This window comes from Heliconius melpomene, chromosome 19, assembly GCF_056956725.1.
Source record: "Heliconius melpomene rosina isolate 202511_hmr_F chromosome 19, ASM5695672v1, whole genome shotgun sequence".
Lineage (NCBI taxonomy): Eukaryota > Metazoa > Arthropoda > Insecta > Lepidoptera > Nymphalidae > Heliconius > Heliconius melpomene.
Window position 1 is genome coordinate 13,561,736 of NC_140407.1, and position 21,608 is coordinate 13,583,343.

Consider the following 21,608-nt stretch of genomic DNA (forward strand, 5'->3'; position numbering starts at 1 on the left):
TGGCATAAAATCTGAAATTAACTTAAAACTAGAATTCTCGCAATTTTCAAAAGACATTTTATCTTTTAATCACGACTAACCTATTTAACAAAATAATTCAAACAAATAAAATATTTCAATTCAATATAATATTTATTAAAATAATATTTTATTATTTCATTTAATTATTTATTCATTATTTCATTTCATTTATTTATTATTTCCTTTCATTTATTTATTATTTCATTTCATTTATTATTTCATTTATTTATTATTTCATTTCATTTATTATTTCATTTCATTTATTATTTCATTTATTTATTATTTCATTTCATTTATTATTTCATTTATTTATTATTTCATTTATTTCTCATAAACTTATTCAATAATAGTAAATGCCTATCGCGATTTGAGCTATATAGACAGATACAAAAATACGGAAGGAAATATAGCATAGGAACTTGGATAACAAAAGTACTCACCAAAGAAACCTCTGCATCTCCAACCGGGACTCAACTGCTTGGCAGAACCTCCGATGCTTAGGTGCTCCGCCGGTCTCGCCGTCGTAGATTCTTCTTAATAGATCGCGGTAATAACGATAGAAACCGTTCGCGGGCTTTAAGAGTTTGATTAAAGCCAAACACGCCGCGATCCTACCGACTGCGCCAGTTAAATTACTCAGGCGAGAAAAAGGCTTTTTAAAAATTATTTATTTAATTTTATAAACAACCTTTCTGTTTTAAAGCAAGTTGAAGACAGAGAATCTTTATTAAAATTTTATATAATTCAAAACAGTTAAATCAGCAAAATACTAAAACACTATTGTTCGGTTCCGCGAGGTGCAAGTGCGGCGTCATCGGAATGTATCCTTATGCTTATGTAACTGTCGTTCTAACTAATTATTACTATGACATAAATACATCATTAAAAAAATACTGATTAAAAAAAAGATTTCTTTTATATTTCTTTACATCGCCGTTCAAAGCCGTTTTGGCTTTGACGAAATAAAAAATACATTATGTCTTTTCGCTTTATTCGAAAATTATTTATGTAGTTATTCCTTTCCTATAGGTAATGTTTCCCAGTCCACTCGATGGCCGCGAGCCGAGGTTCGAGTCCCGCAGGGGGCGCCCTTACCAGTCGTCGACTTCCTCACAGGCAGCCACTTACACCCTCTAAAAAGAAAAAAGACACGTTTTTGGCAATATCTACATAAAAAAATAGATATGATTAAGTTTTTACAATGTTTATGTAATAATATTTACTTTGTTTCATTTTATCGCACATGGCTCCGAGAGTAGGTTTAGTTCAATATTTTATGACTTAAAATTACGCAGTAAATTTTAATTTACTCGTATATAAAAAAACTAAAAAATATATATAATACGTTTAATAAAATGTGATTAAAAATATATTATATCAATTAACATAGCAGGGTAGGCAGAGGGAAATTGGGAATTTAGTATTAGAACATTGTGTGTAAAGCGGCGGCACACAACGCCGTGCATTGCCTCGTTACTAGAGGGAGGAAATAAAAATATTAAATTATATTTAATTCCCATTCGAGTGGGAATCGAACTCACAACTGACGCGTTCATAGTCGCACATCTATGTCCCTGCGTTACGATGGCCTTTAATTACTAATTACTTGATAAGCAATTAAATGAATTACTTAAAAATATGTATCTGTTTACCTAATTAGTTAATTACATGTATTATAATAAAGATAATTCCATATTTTAATTTTGGACACAGGAAAAACTTCGCTGAAAACTCAACGCCGCTTAGCCTCAACACCAGAGCGAAGAAATGAAAATAAAAAATTAAATAAATATTTCAATTACTAGAGTGGGAATTGCTCTATGAGTCTATGAATGTATTAACGTTGAATACTTATATTATACACTGGCGTAGCTGTAGCAGCGGTCAGCGGGAAATGCAAGCAAAGCAGGGTGCTTGCTATAACATAACGAGGATATCCATCTATATAAGCCTATATGACTATTAATTTTATTTCAAATATCAACGTAATTAATGCCAAATTGTGTTTTCTTTGAGATTTTGAAACTATATAGGAACAAATGGCCTTTAATTTGTAGATAACTATTATAATAATTCTTATTAGCCCCCTTATCATTCTTGTCCGAGTTCTAATATTTTTATTCCATTTTAAAGTTCATTCATACAGAAATAAGGTTAACTTAGCCCGTACCTATCTTAGCAGAATCGAGGCCGAACCCGCTCCAGCCCACCCTACGGAAGTCAAGCGGGGCACGCGACGCGACGCAAGTAGCTTGTGACGAAACATGCTAATTTTTCTTTCACTGTACGGTTGGAAATTTACACATTTACTGTGTTACATACACCCCCAAGTTTATAAAATATATAAATATAAAATATATATAATATATTTACAAAAAGTAATTAGTATCCATTTTTTCATGCTTTGAAATCGTTGTATATTATCTGTGTAGTGCAGGATCGTATTTTGAGTTACTGGATTGTTTACATTTAGGCTATCGATTAGTTGAATTTTCTGTTTTCTTTTATATAAATTACGTATAAAACTACCTTTCATGTCTGAAAATATCATGCCCACTCTGCCCTAGACTACCAGCATTCTGATGAAACATGTAAATTTCTCCATCTACCTGGTAGTAAAAAGTGTTTCCCTAACAAGGTTAAGCTATGACCGTGATTTAAACGCCCAAGATAGCAACACCTATCTAATTAAATTAGATAAAATAAAATCAGCTTCACGCTGTATCCCGCATACGGCAGGTTAGGCAGAGGGAACCCATATTAAGACACTCCGTTCCCCACTTAGAGCTGAATTCTGGGGGCATTGCGTGTTGAGTGGCGGAATTCAACGCCGGCCTTTACCTCGACACCAAAGCGAAGAAATGGAAATATAAATTTAATAGTTCATTAAATTTCTGTTTTGAACTTTTATTATATGTTATTTTGCTAACTTTTATTATATTAAGGTATGATATAAAGATATCATATACTAAATATTTTGTACATTAAAAATAGTTTAGTGAAACTTAATTTCATGAAAATCCGAAATTTGTTTCAACTGTAAAGGTATATTGTTCATCTTATTTATGTCAAAAAATTGGATCAATATAAGACATTTCGAATCATCGCATTCGTAAGTTTGTTTGTAAATCCAGCTCGTGTTGCCGTCGCCTTTATTTACTCGAATCATGCAAGAAATCGGCTAAGGTACGCAACTGCCGCAGTCATGCTCCGCCCGCCCAACGATCGACATTGCTAGCTCGACCACCATGGTCACTCGCGATATAGTGAAGTGCCTTGTGATACGGTAATGTGAGAATGTCTCAGGCGCCAGGTGGTAAAAAAGGCGGGAAAGCCCCGCCGAAAAAGGTACCCGATGAGGATAAAACCGCACCAAAAGCGGAAGAGAAAGATGAAACATCTTCAAATAATGGAGATAAGAAAGAGGTTAAAGAAAGCAATGGAATGGGTGACGTGCCTAAACCTCCCAGCGCGGGGGTTAATATGCGGGAAGCTGCTGCAAAAATCCTGGTACTGGCGCAAAAAGGAGAATGGCCTGCAGTGGAACAAACCCTCAAAGTGTTGGAAAAGCTGGTGGCGGCTGGAGGAGATGATGCTGTGTCAGTTCCAATGGCTGGAATAATCGACCCGGTAATAGTCCTATTTTAACATTTGTTGCCGAGCTCTTTAGGTTAAGTATATTCATCAGTCACGCATATTTTTATCAGATTCGGATATTATTTTATAGTTATGATATTATAAGGTTCTACTATTGTTGTAATATATGAGTTACAATTAAAGTTGTGTTGTATAATATACACATAAATAAATATGTGTAAAAATGGACTTCAAGTACTACACGTGGATATTTTCATAATTTGACTAACCTGTAATTTACAATGATATAAAAATATATTATATACTTAGATATTTTAATTCTACTTTTGTCGTAAGGAAGCGTTTAAATTGAAAGTTGACCATAAGAGCTTACGTACACATATGTGTTCACATTTTATTTTCTTAAATTTTATATTAAAATTACAATTACAATTCAATTAAAAAACTATAAATGAATGACATTATCAGTTAAATATATACGGTTTTTTGATCAAGAAACTTTTTTTAACTTCACACTGTTGTTTTCCGTACATAGTAAGGTAGGCAAAGAGAACCAGGCAACCTAATGTTAAGTTAGGGAGAAACCTAAGGAACCTAGGATTGGATTTACATTTAGATATTTCGGTTCCCCATTTTCTGCTGTATTGTGAAAGCATTGGAAACGAAGGTATTATGAAAATATTTTTATGTAAATATTAATTACGTAAATGTAACACCAACGTTGATTACATTGTTAAAGAGATAAAGTTAAAAGCTTTGATAACAGCTTCCCACGTAAGCTGGCATACTTTGTTATTATGACGTTTCGATTATATATTTGAAGTCACACATCATAGTTAATTTCCATAATTGATATAGATTTTAAAAAAAATTAAATACGGAATATTTATTATAGTTTTTTTATGAATATTTAACACTCATTATAAGATTCATATTCAAATATCATTGAACAAGACAACAAACTTGTATGTCTTCAATTCAAAAAATATTAGTCACTAACTTAAAATTTGTACAATATTTAGGATTCCGTTCCTCAAAAAAATTAAAAATAATTTTCTTGCCGACTCTTCTCACCAGAACTGTCTTTCGAACCGATTATAGCTTTTTATATACGTATAATTGACTTGATTCTAAGGTGCTTATAATAGTCAGCTTCACGCTGAATACCGCACGCAGCAGGGGAGGCTGAAGCAGCGTCGTGTTAAGACACTCCGTTCCACACTTTCGGCTGAATTCTGGATGCATTGCGTGTTGAGGCGGCGGAACTCAACGCCGCAATTTGCCTCAACTCCAAAGCGAAGAAATAGAAATGTAAATTTAAATAAATATTTCATTCGAATTCCATTCCTTCAGTGGGGATCGATCATCAACCAGTCACGTGTACAGTCACACATCACCGGCCTTAATCCGTCTATCAATTCTATCATTTCTCTCAAGATCGCGTGGAGGTATTAAACTGAAATTATTATAAAATATTGACGACTACAGTTCCTCAGAGCATAGAAAAAAAAATTCTTGATCAATACAATCAAAAGTTTACTAGCGTTTATGCATCGTTTTTGCTGCATTTTGCATGAAATTCGCCGCGTAATCAAAATTAAAAATAAAGGTATATGTGAAAGAAAAAAATATTACAAAGTTATATTTGTAATTAATTTTACACAAAATTAGTGCATCCGCCTGCAACTTTAAGTTTTAATATTTAGTTTCAATGTAAATAATAATGAAATTTGTACGGAGCTCTCGGTGAACTAGACCACCTCGCACTAGACCGATTTTTAATTCTTTATTATCATAACAAACATTCCAAAGTACCTATTGCAGTGTATTACAGTACACTTATAATTTATATACAAATAGAGTATATATACAAATATGTGTTACTAAAATTTATGTTTTTAATTATTATATTTTTGTAAAAAAATAATAAATTATGCCTTCATATGTTCTTCAAAGCAAAATATATTTTAAAGAGGTTGTTACTATATTTAAATAATAAAACGTTGTTGTCGTCTGACCTTCTGGAAGTAATCTTGACCAGTACTGTACCTTAATTATAATAAGTTCATTTCTTATCACAAGGCCATAGGTAATATACTACAGCTTTATTAGGATTATGCAAAAATCACGTACGTATGGAAAAAATAAAATATTTTGGAACAAAATCAACCGCTAGCTTACCATTAAACATTAAACTAATATCCAGATCTTGAAATATATTAATGCAATTTAGTATAAAAAAATTATATTGATTAAAAAAATATTTTAACGTTTATTATTATATTTACGTGAAATCTCTTTCCGAATACATTAGAAACGTAAGGACAATATATGTTTCTACCGTATTTTTAAAAAAACGCTAACCTCTTCCGATTTCTAACAATATTTAGTAACATCAGTTATTTTCAAATCCATATAATTCACCTGCAATACTCAAGCATTTTCTTATTCTTTTTAAAGTTCAATTGTGCATAGAATGAAAAAAGGAATGAATTTTCATACTAAATACATAAAAATATCAAAACAAATCAGGCACGACAGTCATTTTGATCGATCTGCCTTTCTAAAAGGGAGGTAAAGTAGTAAAAAGTTGGAAAGATGTCTCGCGGAAAGCTCGCACGCGATCCGTTGCCATGATATCGAACATACAGACCCTCCTCAACTTCAGCTCGCCATGTGTCGTAAGATTTGCCAAAATTTTTGAAACAAATTCAGTTTTTGATTTAAGGGTTTACTATATTATAGCTGGTATATTATTTTATGATCTATAATGATTAGGTATATGTATGTCGATCGAAAATGCCTATCAAGATGAAGAATTTCGCTAAAGTTTAATTAATTCCTCTTTCTAAAGTTTTGCTGCACTATTATGGTTCTTCGTAAGAGGTTTCAGATCTTTAATTTTAGTTAGTAGGCTAAACTACTGTGGTTTTTTAAAGCAACAGAAGTCCTTTCAAAATCTACGGTAATGTAAGATTTTCCCCCATTGATTGATAGAGAGTCATGCTCGACATGGTAACGCCGACGCAACCTCTTCGCGTTTCTTGCCCTTTAACCAGTCCAGCAAACCTCGCAGATCCCATTTTTAACATTCCTTATTTATTCATTAACTTTCCTTATAGAAATTACGATAATGTCGTAAAAAAACATATCAGAAGTCATTATAATTGTCAGTCAATTCTGTGTATTAAATCATGCAGTTCAAGCGGGCAAAGCCGCGGGCGGGTGCGCTAGTAATTAATAAAATTTTTAAACTTTTCCATCTTCATTTTCATAGCCGTTATCTTCGTCCGGAGGTACTGGATGCAATTGCTATAAAACATATTGCCTACTACTACTACTGATACGCGCAGCTATATAAAATTATATGAAATAATTACATATATGTTTTAAATTATAAAATACATAACTTTTTTTTTTATTAGATAAAGCTATAAAGATATTTATTAGCTTCACGCTATCCCGCATGTAGCACGGTAGGCAGAGGGAGCCTAGTGTTAAGACATACCGCTCCCCGATGTCTGCTGAATTCTGGAGGCGTTGCGTCTTGAGTCGCGGAACTCAACGCCGCGCTTTACTGCGCTTTTAGACGAACTAATTCTCGATTCTCGATTTCGAGTTCTTCGAAAGTAGAATGAACTAGTAGAATTATTTTGAATTTAGTTAGATATGTAGAGACAGAAGCTCGGATACTGGAGGCGAGAGTTACTGCACATTTTGAAGTTCAATTTTTTTATAATTAACTAGCGGACGCGCGCAGCTTCGCTTACGTATTTAGGGGTGAATTCTGATAAACTATGAAACATGTGTTCAATGAAATATTTTTAAGAGTCTAAATTTCAAATTTTATAAAAATCGGTGGCGATTTAAAGATTTTTCCATACAAACTTTCAACCCCTTATTTGCACCCTTAGGGGGTGAATTCTAGAAAACCATGAAACATGTGTTCAATGAAATATTTTTAAGAGTCTAAATATGAAATTTTATAAAAATCGGTGGCGATTTAAGAATTTTTTCATACAAACTTTCAACCCCTTATTTGCACCCTTAAGAGGAGAATTCTAGAAAACGATGAAACACGTGTTGAATTAAATACTTTTAAAAATCTAAATTTCAATTTTTATAAAAATCGGTGCCGATTTAATTTTTTTTCCATACAAACTTTGAAGCCCTATTTCACCCCTTTAAGGTTAAAATTTTTCAAAATCCCTTCTTAGTGGATGTCCAGATTATAAAAGTAAACATCTGTCCAAAGTTCACGTTTCTACCATCGGCGGTTACGGCTGTGCGTGCGTCTTACCTCAGTCAGTGAGGACAAGTCCTTTTATATATATAGATTACTTGTATATTTATAACCTGTAAAAATTACTTTTTTAAAGTTTATACATGTTTTTTTAACAGACATTTGTTGTGAACAGATATTTAAGAGGTAAAGGCAGCAGTAATCGTCAAGCACCATCGAGATCTTATCACGGAGGATTCGAATACAAGTTATAAAATAATATAGATATAATTTTAATTTATTAATTGCTGATTTTAAAAAAATACTGTTTTAAAAAAATCTAATTTATCTTTAAGCTAAATGGTGGGAAAAAAATATATTGTGACAAATGTTAGCATGAAGTATATACATATACAATATGAACGTAGTGAGCTTCACGCTGTATCCCGCACACAGCAAGGTAAGGTAAGTAGGCAGAGCGAACCTAATGTTAAGACACTTCCGTTATCCACTTTCTGCCGAATTCTCGAGGCATTGCATATTAAATTGCGGAACATGACGTTTACAGTCACACGCTTGTGCCCCTGACTCCTCCTGGCCTTCTAAATTAATTATTTACTATTAGTAAATAATCATAAAATAATATAACTAAAGCTCATAACAGGCTTAATGTTTATGTTAGCCGACATGTAAAACTTTCTACGGCTACCTCAAGATTAAGGCTTATATTTTGAGATGAGGTAGATTAGAAGAATTTAGTAAGAATTTAATAGTAAGAAACGCAAATCAGGTCGACATCAACATTCGTTTTTTTTAACCAATATTACTCCCAATATGCTTACTTTGCAAACCTCACAACAACATTTCTTTCTCTATTATAATTATAATATATTATATCTATAAATAATCTTTGAACTAGTTCACCTAATATTCTTTTATAGCACCATTACGAAATGTAATGATTGTATTTCTGGGTGGTATTAAATAAACGGCACACCGTGTTCTGGATTTAGTTCGTAGGTGTATTATAAGGGCTCAATTAGAATTCAAATCTCTACACCACTTCGCCAGCGCCACAAATGATGGCGTGAGGAAAGTATGTCAGACGCCGTCGACGTCACAAAATGTTAGTTGTAGTTTCATACAAAATGCAGTTATATTGTTAGTATTTTATTTACAGTCCTTTAAACAAAATATGAGACAAAATTTCTTGTTTTACATTTAAGTAACGTCATTTTTAATTAAATAAATATCCTAGAATATTAAACATTTATTGAGAAAAAGATAAAATAAGATATGGCACACACCATTCTAAACTGCGAAAAAAAACATCAATTTTCTTTTGTATTCAAACCTTCAAACGTTGTCTAGTTGATTTCGTAGACTCTCCCTATAAGTATACTATATTATGCAGAGCGAGGTTGTAAAATATTTCACGATACGTTAAATATAATTCATTTGCTTATTTTAGGGTGATATTTACAAGAAAATGTCCTTTTTTACTACTACGTATAAAAAAACCGGTTAAGTACCAATTTCAGGGAAGTACATCTTATAAAAGTTGACAAATTTAAATTTGCACTCATTTTGTATGAAATGAAATAATATTGACATAATTTACTAATATTTTTTTCTTTAAAACCCCTATAAATTTTAACTTTTCAGATTTTTTTTTTTTGTATTGTAAATTCTCACTTCGCGCCAAACTTCATAACTGTAGGTCTACGAGAAGTGCCCTATAGATTTTGATGACGCGGCGAATTTCATAGAAAATACAACAAATCATGGGACCGTAGACATTAATTTCTAACTGTAGATATTAATTTCAACCTGATACCTCCACGCGATCTCCCGTTAAATGGCCTTGACAGAAAGACAACGAAGTAATTCTATAAGGGTTCCGTTATTACGTTTTGATGTACGGAACCCTAAAAACAGTACGTACGTCTTATACTCGTGCTTCAGTTGTTAAATGCGTACTACAGATATACACAGTTCCGCCATCATTTGTTTTCCGGTTGCTACGAGTACATTTGTTACATGAAAAAGTCGACACGCGATAGATAAAACTGCAGTATTCAGAGGATACTCTGCTATTAGATAGTTATACTTGGCTTTAAAGAAAATACTTCGTTACATAAACTAGATACGCCCACCCTATATTTATTAGGACGTGGTAAGGCTGTGCATGTTCATTTTTTTACCTTAGGTAGCCTTAATAAAGAACGAGTGACGTATTTTTATTGAGCTTAGATGCTAATTTGGTATTTGTCTAGTAAAAGTTTTAAAAAATAATTTTCTTGCTATAAAATATTGTGTTACTCTTACAGGCATAGCCTCCCTTAAATTTCCTTGTTTTCTTTACCTAAGATACCTTGAATCTGGTCTAAAATTATAATCATAAAAGAGAATGAAATTATTAAAATTTTGCTTTACCCCTCAAATTTGAACGTTTCAAACGTCGAGTCGCAACGATGAGTTTTTCCACGCAACGAAATGTACCGACTGCTATTATTTTGTTTCTTCTTATGCTCTGTTATGATTTCTTATTAAAGTGAAAATTTATAGGCATTTCATGTAAAAAATTTTTACTAACTTATATTTGTAGTTTAAACTTAAGCTTGTAAACTTTTATAAGTTGCATTTTTCATTAACCTACTGAAATTTATAGGGAAGCCTAGTTGGCCAAATCCAACTCGCAACTAACCGGTTCATTTTTATCTGCAATATATAATTTATTTATCTCTTTTTTTTACATGTATTCTATAATTGTGTATATTTATCTTTTTTATTACCGGTCAATTTCCTTCGTGTGTTTTCCATACAACGTGACATTGGCGAAATGAATTGTGCTCACCTGGCACGCTCGAAACGCCATATATCGAGAAATCAATCAATATAATTTTCATTTTCCGACTTTTCTTCCTTTATTTGTAATGAAAGTTCTTACTTATAAACTTCCTTCCTTATAAGCCAGTGGTTCAATAAGTGTAAAATGAAACGAAAATTTATAGTGTCATTGTTAAGACACGCCGGGCACATTCCGCCAAATAAGTTTAAGTTCATGTTGGTTCTACCTAATACCGAGAAATGTTCGCATTGTAATGGGATAGATTAATAGATAGAGAAGCCTAGCGGCCTCTTTGGCTGAAATAATATACATAGTATAAAAGAACGTAGGATGTGCGTCTTTCTGTTTGATTTATCAAATAATATAATCTCTCACAATAAAATACACAAACGTAAGACAATCTACCAAGGCCAAGCCTTCTCCCAAGGTTCTCAAGAGCAACGTCCGTGAGAAACGAAACGCACCTTCCGTTCAAGCATTATTTTCGCTTGGCCTACATAATTTTCGGGTGTTAATAGTCCACTATAACGTCCGTTAGTGTGTCAAGGGTAAGAGGCAAGAATTGCGTGCAGCTTTGGTAATCGATGGGAGATTTCCGACCTTGCCTCTAGCCGCACCATCCTTGGAAATTGCTGACCTGTCTAATGTTTACAAGGACAATTTTTAAAGGTTTTAATTACAACTCCCTTCAAATTTGCTAAATATATTGCTTTTTTTATTTTTTTTGCTTTAACAACACTAACGTTTTCTTTGTCATGTTTTTTATAGCATAACTGGGTATTTACACAAAAAAGTCCTAGTGTTGAGACTTTACGTTCCCCAATTGTTTTTTAAATTTAGATTTTGATGTGGTTAACGTCTCTTATAAATATTTTTTAACAAAAAAACTGACTTCTTCAATTTCAACCGGATTCCGTAGTCAGAACTTAACCAAACTTTCATCAAACTTGATGTGTACCCTTACCAAAAGAAAAAATCATTCATATCTGTTGGGTTGATATTGAGTTATTCGTCCAGTTGTCGTGCACACACTTATTGCAATTTTAAGAAATATGATTTTCTCATGGATTGGTATTCACTCTGCCTGACAATGCTTTGTCAGAAATGGACCAAATTAACAAATAAAACCACCTTTCCGCCAAATTTTCCGAGGCATTGCATGTTGAGTAGCGGAACTAAACCGCTTTTTGCCTTTGTGCCAGAGCGAAGAAATGAAAATATTGATAAATAATAATTAAAAATAAATAAAAAACTATATAACTTACTTACTTTGGGTTCAAGCTTTACCTCTAGCGGGATAGTCAGAGAGAACGGAGCGCCAATTTTGTTTGAGCAGTTATTTGTTTTTAATTATAGATGTTATTTTTATTTACGTCACACAGCAAACAACAAAAGCGAAAACTTTACATGAATAAACTGTTTTTTTTTCTATCATTCTACCTACCAGAACTATTTCTTAGGAAAATTCAAATGAATCACTTAGCATTCTTTTTGCTTAAAGAATTTATTACAAGCCTCCCTTAATAGTAAGTTAGTTGTTTGTTATACTTAGTGAATAGAGATTCATGAATAATTCATTTAGTGGGTTTGCCCAAATGGGTTACGGTATTTAATTACTGTCGTTCTTTGTAAAAAACGTTTCGTATGAAAAGAAAATTAATTCTAGAACCTCGTTTTGACGGTAAAGCGCTGGCGCAAGACCATGTCAGACTGTCGAGTTTTGGACTCGTGTAATTATCACTGATATATTTTTTCATTATTATTTGATTCACTACGAACACATGGTCCATACCCTTTGATAGCTAATACATTTGTATAAATTGTTTTAGACATTAAAATATAATTTATAGATGAATTGAAACTAGATACATATGACTACAAAGATGTATTCGTAGTACCGCACAATCGAACGATGTCCATTCCTGTCCATGCTCATCCATTTCAGCGTTTCAATTTAAAAAAATTATAAAATGGATTACATTATTATTAATTTTTATATAAATATCTCCTATCCTTTAGTTATTGAATTTCTGAAAAATCCATTGTTTTCCGCTATGCATTCTTTTCTACCTTTTTGAAAAATTTTATGTTCATAGATAGTTTCATTCTTTGTTACTCTGCCTCGCGCGCGCAACTGAACTTCAAGATTTAATCTAAGTGACAATTCAAAGATTGCTTTTGACCTTTATTAAGCTTACACATAAATATTTTATATATTTCATATACATATTGTGAATACAAGCTATGCTTATATCAATATTCTTAATTCGCTATCAGTTTAATATCTAATTTCCGATTGTCCTGATTTTGCCGCAGTACCTTTCAGAACGACCTACAAATTACAATATCCGTTATAGTGTGATGCTTTTAGCGAAATTAACAAGTGACCAACGAACTGCTTACTCATTACTATTTTACTTCGTTCATTCGATTTCACAATTTGTTTAACGAATCAGTCTTTTAAAAAAACTAAATTAATTGCATATTTTAAATTAAAGTAAAAATATTTTAGGTATTTTATGGGAGAGTTAAGAAAATAATTTATGCTTTAATTAGTATATGATTTCAGTACTATTTTTACAGTGAGTAATAATTTCAAAAATAAATAATTAATAATAAATAATTAATTGTTTGTTTACATTTTAAAAAAATAAAACAACACTACACACTTGTTAGGGTCAAAATTATGAAAAAAAATCCCATTTCTTCACTATGGTGTCGAGGCAAAGCGCGTCGTTGAGTTCCGCCACCCAACACGCAATGCCTCTAGAATTTGCCGGAAAGTGGTGAATGGAGTGTTAACTTGACACAAAGTTCCCTCTGTCTACGCTGCTGTGTGCGGGATACAGAGTGAAGCTAGCTAGCTCTCGGCGTGTGCAGTCGTGTCGTACGTAAAACAAGTTTGTTATTTAAAAGTTCATGTGCGTTTCACCAAAATGCCAGTTAAGTGCAAAAAATGTAATTTATTTATTTCTACCAAGAAAATTGAAGATTATTTTCAATGTAAAGGAAAGTGTGGAGATTATTATCACCGTACTAAAACCTGCTTAAAAGACTACATAAAAAGTATGAATACAGGAACATGTGCAGAATGCACGACACCTGAAGATAAAAAAAGTGAACCGAAGGGAAAATTGGCAACAGTTAGTACAATTGGGGAACAAAGAGTTAGAACAGCAGAAAAAAAATTTATTGATCTGGATCCAAACAATACCACAATTGAAAAACTTTTATTTGAACTGAATACAAAAATGGCTGTTGTGTTTGAAATTAAATCCAATACAGAATTTTATGCCGCTAAGTACGATGAATTATTACAAATGCATCAAGAAATGAATAAAATCATAAGAACTAATGAGAAGAAGATTGAAGACCTAAATAATAAATGTAAACATCTTGAAATTATAAACGCTGCTTTAGATATGAAAATACAAAGATTTGACCAAGAAGATAAGAATCAAAATTTAGAAGTAGTAGGTGTAGAAAGCGAGGAAAATGAAAATACCTTCGCAATAGTGAAAGCTATAGCCGAGAAAATAGAAGCAAATCCTAACGACGTAGAACGAGCTTGGCGTGTATCTAAAGTAAAAAAGTCAACAAAAGATATCACAAAGAATCAAAATTTAATAATCAGATTCCGCACACAATCTGCGAAGGAGGAATGGTATACAAAAAGAAGATGTATTAGGAAAAATTCTGATATCCGTAGAAACGGCTCAGATAATCCAATTTATATAAACGAACACTTGACAAACTATAATAAGGAACTAATTTGGTCCGCCAAACAAAAATTAAAACCAAACTTTAAATTTGTCTGGTCGAAACGTGGCCGGATTTTCTGCCGTGAAAATGATAGTAGTAAAATTATACCCCTATATCATATAACAGATATAGAAAATTTGTTATTGAAGAGAAATACAGCTCCTGATATCTTTACAACGCCTAATCATTCACCTATATAACTGTAAGTATTTAACATAATAATTAATTCCACATTAACAACAAAAATGGCGTCATTTGAAGATATAGTTGAAGACGAAACTAATTGTAGATATAATTCTTTAAAAAGCTGGTTCAGTAATAATAATACTGGCAATAAGTTGTCTGTGGTACATTTAAATATAAGGTCTATCAATAAATATTTTCCAGAATTGTTACTATTGGTGAATGACTGCAAAGTAGAAATTGATATCATAACTTTATCAGAAATTAATGTTTCGAGTGATCAGATGGCTTTATATACAATAGATGGTTACAATTTAATATACAAAACCAGAAAAACTAGAGAAGGTGGAGGTATAGCAATATACTTAAAAAAATATTTAATATTTAAGGAAGAAAATGAACACTTTATGGCTTCTGAATATTTAGTAGGAAATATAAAAATAGCTAAGGAAGAATTAAAAATACTTGTGCTGTACAGACCACCTAATTGTTCAATATCCTTATTTATAACGGAGTTAAAACACTTTTTGCAAAAACTAAAACCAAGTGACGAAGCTTTAATAATTGGAGATGTTAACATAAATCTATTACAACAATCAAACAATAATGTAACACTATACGAAAACATTTTAAGTGAATCAGGATTTTCTAAGCAAATACATGGAATTACAAGAGAGGAATTTAGAAATGAATGTCTGACACAATCGTGTTTAGATCATATATATATAAAAAGCAAAAAAAATTATAGCTCTGCTATAATAGACCACAAGCTAGCTGATCACTACCTCATTGGTACTTTTATTGAAATGGATTGCACCAAGGAAAGTTCCAAGATAACAAAAAAAATATACCAAAATAATAATATACAAAAACAATTAAAAGAAGAAAATTGGGATGACCTTTTAAAAGAAACATGTCCGCTTAACTTATATTCTAAATTGGTCATAAAATTTAACAAAATATATGAAAATAATACAATTATGATATCCACTAGTGAACATTCTAAAAGAGAAGCTTGTCCGTGGATAACGCAAAATCTAAGAGACATGATGGAGCACAATGACACATTGTTTAATAAATGGAAAAGTAACCCGAGTAACTATGTGTACCGCAAAGAGTATAATAGATGGAGAAATAGTACTAATAAAGCAATACATAAAGCAAAAAACAAATATGAAAAAAATAAATTATTAGATCTACGTCGTAATGCAGCAAAAATGTGGGAACATATGAATAAGTTACTGGGAAGAAACAAGAAATCCATAGATAGCGTCATTTTGAGTAACATGAAAGATATAGATGAGAGGACAATTTGCGAAAAATTTGCTAGAGCTTTTAGTGAAGAAGTAGATAATATAAAGCATTTGTGCAATAATAACTTCTTAGATAGAGATATGTATGTAAATTCACAAAATGTTTCTTTTAGATATAAAAAGGTGACTTCAAGCGATGTTAGTAAAGTCATAGGTAGCTTAAAAGTAAAAAAATCTCCTGGAGTAGATAATATAAGGCTAATTGATATCAAGTCCATACAAACTAAAATCAGTCCAATAATAGCTCATTTTATAAATCTCACAATTAAAAATCAAATATATCCCGATTTGTTAAAAACTTCTATTGTCAGACCACTGTTTAAGGGGGGTGAAAAAAAATCATTCAACAACTATAGACCAATTGCAATTTTGCCTTCAATAAATAAAATAGTAGAAAAAACTATAGTTAACCAAATATCTCACTTTTTAAAGACATTTAATGTTATTAATTCAGCACAGTACGGATTTCAAAGAGGGAAAAATACCACACAGTTATTATCAAAATTTGCGAACGATGTAAATAACTATTTGAATAAAAAAATGCTTGTAGCAGTTTTATTTATAGATTTTAAAAAGGCGTTTGACACTTTAGATCACGTTACTCTTCTAAAATCACTTGAAGAGAGTGGGATACGTGGATTTATGTTGGAATGGTTCAGGAATTATTTAACAAATAGAGCTTTTACTGTAAAAGTAAATAGTAATTATAGTAACCAAGAAAATATGAAATATGGAGTTGCTCAGGGATCTGTTACGGGTCCAATGTGCTACATTATCCACGTAAATAGCTTAGTGTCAGTCATAAAAAGATGTCATAAGTATATGTTCGCTGATGATACATGTATTCTATATGCAGCAAATGATCAACACACAATTCAAACAAATATACAAACAGATTTTGATAACATTACGAAATGGTCACACGATAATGGAATTATACTTAATACCGACAAAACAAAATTACTATGTATAAGTTCAAATTATAAGCGATATAATCGAAATATAAAAGTAAAAGGACACTCTTATGATTGTCTACATAAAAATCAAGTGTGTAATTGTAATTACGTAGAAATTGTGACAAAACAGAAATATTTGGGCATATTTTTGGATGATTGTTTTAATTGGAAAACTCAAGTATCTACTGTTTGTAATAAATTAAGAATTATATTGAGTAACTTTAAGAAATTACGTTATTCTACTCCTAAATACGTTCTTTATATATTATATCATAGTCTAGCAGAATCTGTGGTGTCATATGGACTTGTATGTTACGGTCTTACATTTAACACTTATATAAACAAAATAAAAGATCTACAAAGAAGATTTCTAAAAATTCTTATTAATAAAAAATTTGACAAAGAGAAAATAGATAATGACTTTCTGTTTGAAAAATGTAAACTTCTTCCAATAGAAAAGAAATTAATATTAGGCATATTCTTATCAGAATTTGGGAGTACAGAATTTAAAAACAAAATTAATTGTGAGTATATGACACGTAGAAATATAAACAATCCTCTATATAAAATACCTAAAGTAAATAATTTTTATGGCAAACGTACAAAAGAATGGACAGTTCCAAAAATACTTAACTCTTTGCCATCAGAAATAAAAGATACTGCAAAACCGTTAAATATTGTGAAATGTAAACTAAAAAATATACTAATGCCAAAAGAGTTTAAATTACCGTTGTGAATATAAATATGTGTGTGTGTATGTGTATGTCGCAAAAATCTAACTTAATAAAAAAAAAAAAAAAAAAAATGTTGTATAGAGTAGAATTATTAAAATACTTAATAAATACTTATACATAATAAAAAAAATAAAAAATAAAAAAAACTTAAAAATTAAATGTAATAAAACTTATAATAATAGCCTTGCCGCAATAACGCACATTATACTCGTAACTCGGCATCAACAACGAATATTATAACAAATATTTTTGCTTACCCACTTTTATCAAAATTAATCTATAATGTTTGTTAAATAGAAAATGTTTTATATAAGTACTGTGTAATTTAGCTTATAAGTTTAAACCTTGTTTTTAACCATTATATTTAAGTTTAAATGTGTAAAAGAGAGCTTTGTCCGTCGGTAAACCATTTAAATGGTTTGGCGGAGTATATGTATGTATTTTATAATTGTTAATTTAAGAAAATAAATGAAAAAAAAAAAAAAAAAAAAAAAAATCATTTTTATATTACTTTTGTTTGTATATTACATAGTAGTCTAAAACATTTCATGAATATTTAATATAAATTTAGATATGTTATTAACGTATTTAAAGACTATTTAATATTAAGATGATTAAACTTCAATTTTAACAGTGAAACAGTGCATAAATACCAGTAAAAAATTATAAATATGTTATAAATACACTACAATTCTTATGAAAAGTATGGCAAGAACGTTGCAATCATAAGTTCATTATACTATCACTACATTTGCGGCACGCGAAATAACTTTTCTTCTATTAAGCTCTACACCACCATAACTTTTATGAAGCTTTAGATGTTTTTTTTTAATTTTTTGTTGTTTATTATTACAAAAAGTTAATCTTGATGTTATATTACGATAAATTTTATAGAAATGTATTGGATAAATAAAGAAGAGAATAAAAGATAAATAGAAGCAACAAAAGTTGGCCGTTGCTTGTTTCAAATAACTGATTATTGTTGAATTCCGATAATCGATAAGGTACGTCTAGAATTTGGGTAAAGAGTGGGGAACGGAGTGAACGGACACTAGATTCTCTTTGTCTACCCGGTGATTCGAATAAAAATTCAGAGTCAATATGAAGATATTAATTAAATAACTTAATTCAAAGATCGATCGTTGATTACGGAGTGGCATAGTTCATCATAATAAATTACTTAATATATAAAAGCTACGAGTTATGTAAATTGTATATAAATTGTAAGAATTGTTTATTATAAGAATTATTTATTTTATTATTAAAAAAACTGGTTTTTCGCCATTAAATTGCATACTTTAAAATTTTACATTTAAATTGTAGAATATTTTTTCATTTTATGATTATATTTATAAACAATTAAGCAATTAATTAGGGATTTTTTATTGTTGCTTATCATGAGTGATTAATCACCTCTTTATCATCACGATTTTTATGCCTATATTCTTTATTTTTTTTTCAGCTTCACTCTGTATCCCTCATATCAGAGTAATCAAAAAGAAAAATGTTAAGCACTCCGTACTCCACTTATAAAAAAATTAAACAAATGTTCATTTAATTGGATATTTTTATAACGGACATTAATATAAATTCAATGACAGTTTTTTGGTGACGCAAATCAGTTTTCTCTGATATCTCATGCCCTACAGTTCTTAAATCGAAAACTTATTACAACGTCAATTTTAACTAAAACTTAAATTCAATAAAACAACTGCATTAATTGTTCACACAAGTTAATCTATACTAATATAATAAAGCGGAAGAGTTTGTTTGTTTGTTTGTTTGTTTGTTTGTTTGAACGCTAAGATCTCTGGATCTACTGGTCCGATTTTCATTGTTTTTGTTTTATATGAAAGCTGCATTCTTCAGAAGTGCTATAGGCTATATAACATTACATTACACAGATAAACTAATATATATTAAAGTACATTCTAATTTGACATGCAATTTATTCTACCATGTTAATAACAACCGTCGTTGCTACGCGACCGCTACCGCGACGTTTTGATATTCATCCTTATGAAAATAAATATAATAGTCACTTTTAGCATTTTATCTAGATTGAAATTATAGTTTACTGTATAATATTCTAATAAATAATTAAGGAGATGTCACTGATTCCAAATGACCTAGCCACCTAGCGGGCAGCACAGTATGACCGACGCGAACGGGCAGATGACGTTGACGGTTTTATAAATTTTCATACATTTTCGAACTTTATTTGTTGTTTATAATTAATTTAAAATACACTTTGATTCTCTTCTTATTTTATTTGATATTGCCCGCTAAAATTATCCTACTTAATAGAGAGAAATGTTTAGTTATTTCGTAGAGTCGATATCTATGTACGCACGTACGGAAAACTTTAGGTACTTTTTCTAATATTCAGAATACCTATCCTTTAGTTACTTTTAATCCTTTTGTTAGTTCATTTCAATAACTCAGATATTGTTTTCTAATAATGTGTATCTACTTATTATTCTTTTTGATTATTTGAGCTTATATTTTCTTACTAATTCTATTGAGAATTGAAAATAATTTCATGAATATATTTAATAAATATTCTTATAGTTGAAGCAGGCGTAGCCGCGTCCGGGTCCACTAGTTAATAATATAATTAAAATACTTAATTACGAATGGAACTCGTCATTCGAAGTATAATTATTTGAAATCACGCCTTAGGCTTATTAACGCAACAGTACCGATTAAGAACCTATTACAGTGTCATACAGCACGGCACGCGAAAACTCCTTACCTACTAGTAGGAAAATTTACATTATTATATTTACACTTGAGGCCACGCGACGGTTGTGTTCGATTCCCACTCGGGACCATCGGGACTATGGATTATCTTGCTCGCTCTGTCAACAAGGCAAAAGCCCGGAGATAAGTTCCGCCACTTAACTTTTCCACTTTTCTCAAAAAATTCGGCGGAAACGAAAATGTGGGGAACGGAGTGTCTTACCACTACCTACCCTGCTGTATGTTACCTGCCCCTTTGACACCCAAATAAATATTTCATTACCTCGAGTGGGGATCAAACCCACAATCAGTCGCGTTTACAGTCACACTTTTTGCCCCTGCGCCACGACTGGCCTCAATGTGTATCATACATATATGTGTATTAATGTATATAATTATATATATGCTGGTAATTACCAGCCAGAAAAGTAGTCCACAACTGTAAAATTCTAATAAATAATTTCCATTTCTAAGTTTTATAACAATGCAGTTGTAATTATGGATAATTTTAAAATTGTCCTAAATGAGAAGTTTTATGAAGGTATTGCTTTTTTATTTTAAAACCTGTAATATGTCTTCTACCATTATTTAATTAAATATATATATTTTTTTTTTTTTTCACGCTATATCCCGTACAAAGCAGATGGAACTTACTGTTAAGACACTCCGTTCCTATTAAGTCACATCCAATCCCCACCTTCCGCCGAATCCTGGAGGCATTATGTGTTGCACTTTGCCTCGTGACCAGAGCAAGGAAAAGAAAATATGAAATATTTCGAACTCACAGCCTGCCGTGTTTACAGGTTTACAGTCTGCACGCTGACGACTGGCCACGATTTGCCTCAATAGATATATTTAAATTGTTTCAGACTACCGGCATGACACCCCTCATGTATGCTGTCAAGGACAACCGCACGTCTTTTGTAGAGAGGCTCATAGAACTTGGCTCAGATGTTGGCGCTAGAAACAATGTAAGTATTTTTATTAACCTCCATCAAATGCTAAATAATGACTTACCTTTTTATTACGAAATATCTATGAGAAATAAAATAATCTTTTAGTGTTTTTGTATCGCATAATAATAAAATCTCGTAATGTTAAGAAATATTGCAAAACGTATTTAGGGCAGTACCTACCTACATTAGCGAATGTGCTACAAGCCTTTAGATTTTAGATATGGGCAATTTATAATCATAAGAGGTCACGCCTGGCTGCGACATACAAAGC

At 31.2% G+C, this 21,608-nt stretch overlaps 1 protein-coding gene across 1 annotated transcript in view; it reads left to right on the forward strand.

The window, feature by feature from the left end:
- Positions 1–3,089: 3,089 nt before the first annotated feature.
- The window catches only part of nompC (no mechanoreceptor potential C), a 34,274-nt gene continuing 15,755 nt past the window's right edge, over positions 3,090–21,608 (forward strand). Inside the window, exons 1-2 of the mRNA XM_085203857.1 lie at positions 3,090–3,651; positions 21,251–21,352. Coding sequence (XP_085059983.1) covers positions 3,319–3,651; positions 21,251–21,352 — 435 coding nt within the window. The 5' untranslated portion in view covers positions 3,090–3,318. The remainder of the gene's footprint in view (positions 3,652–21,250; positions 21,353–21,608) is intronic.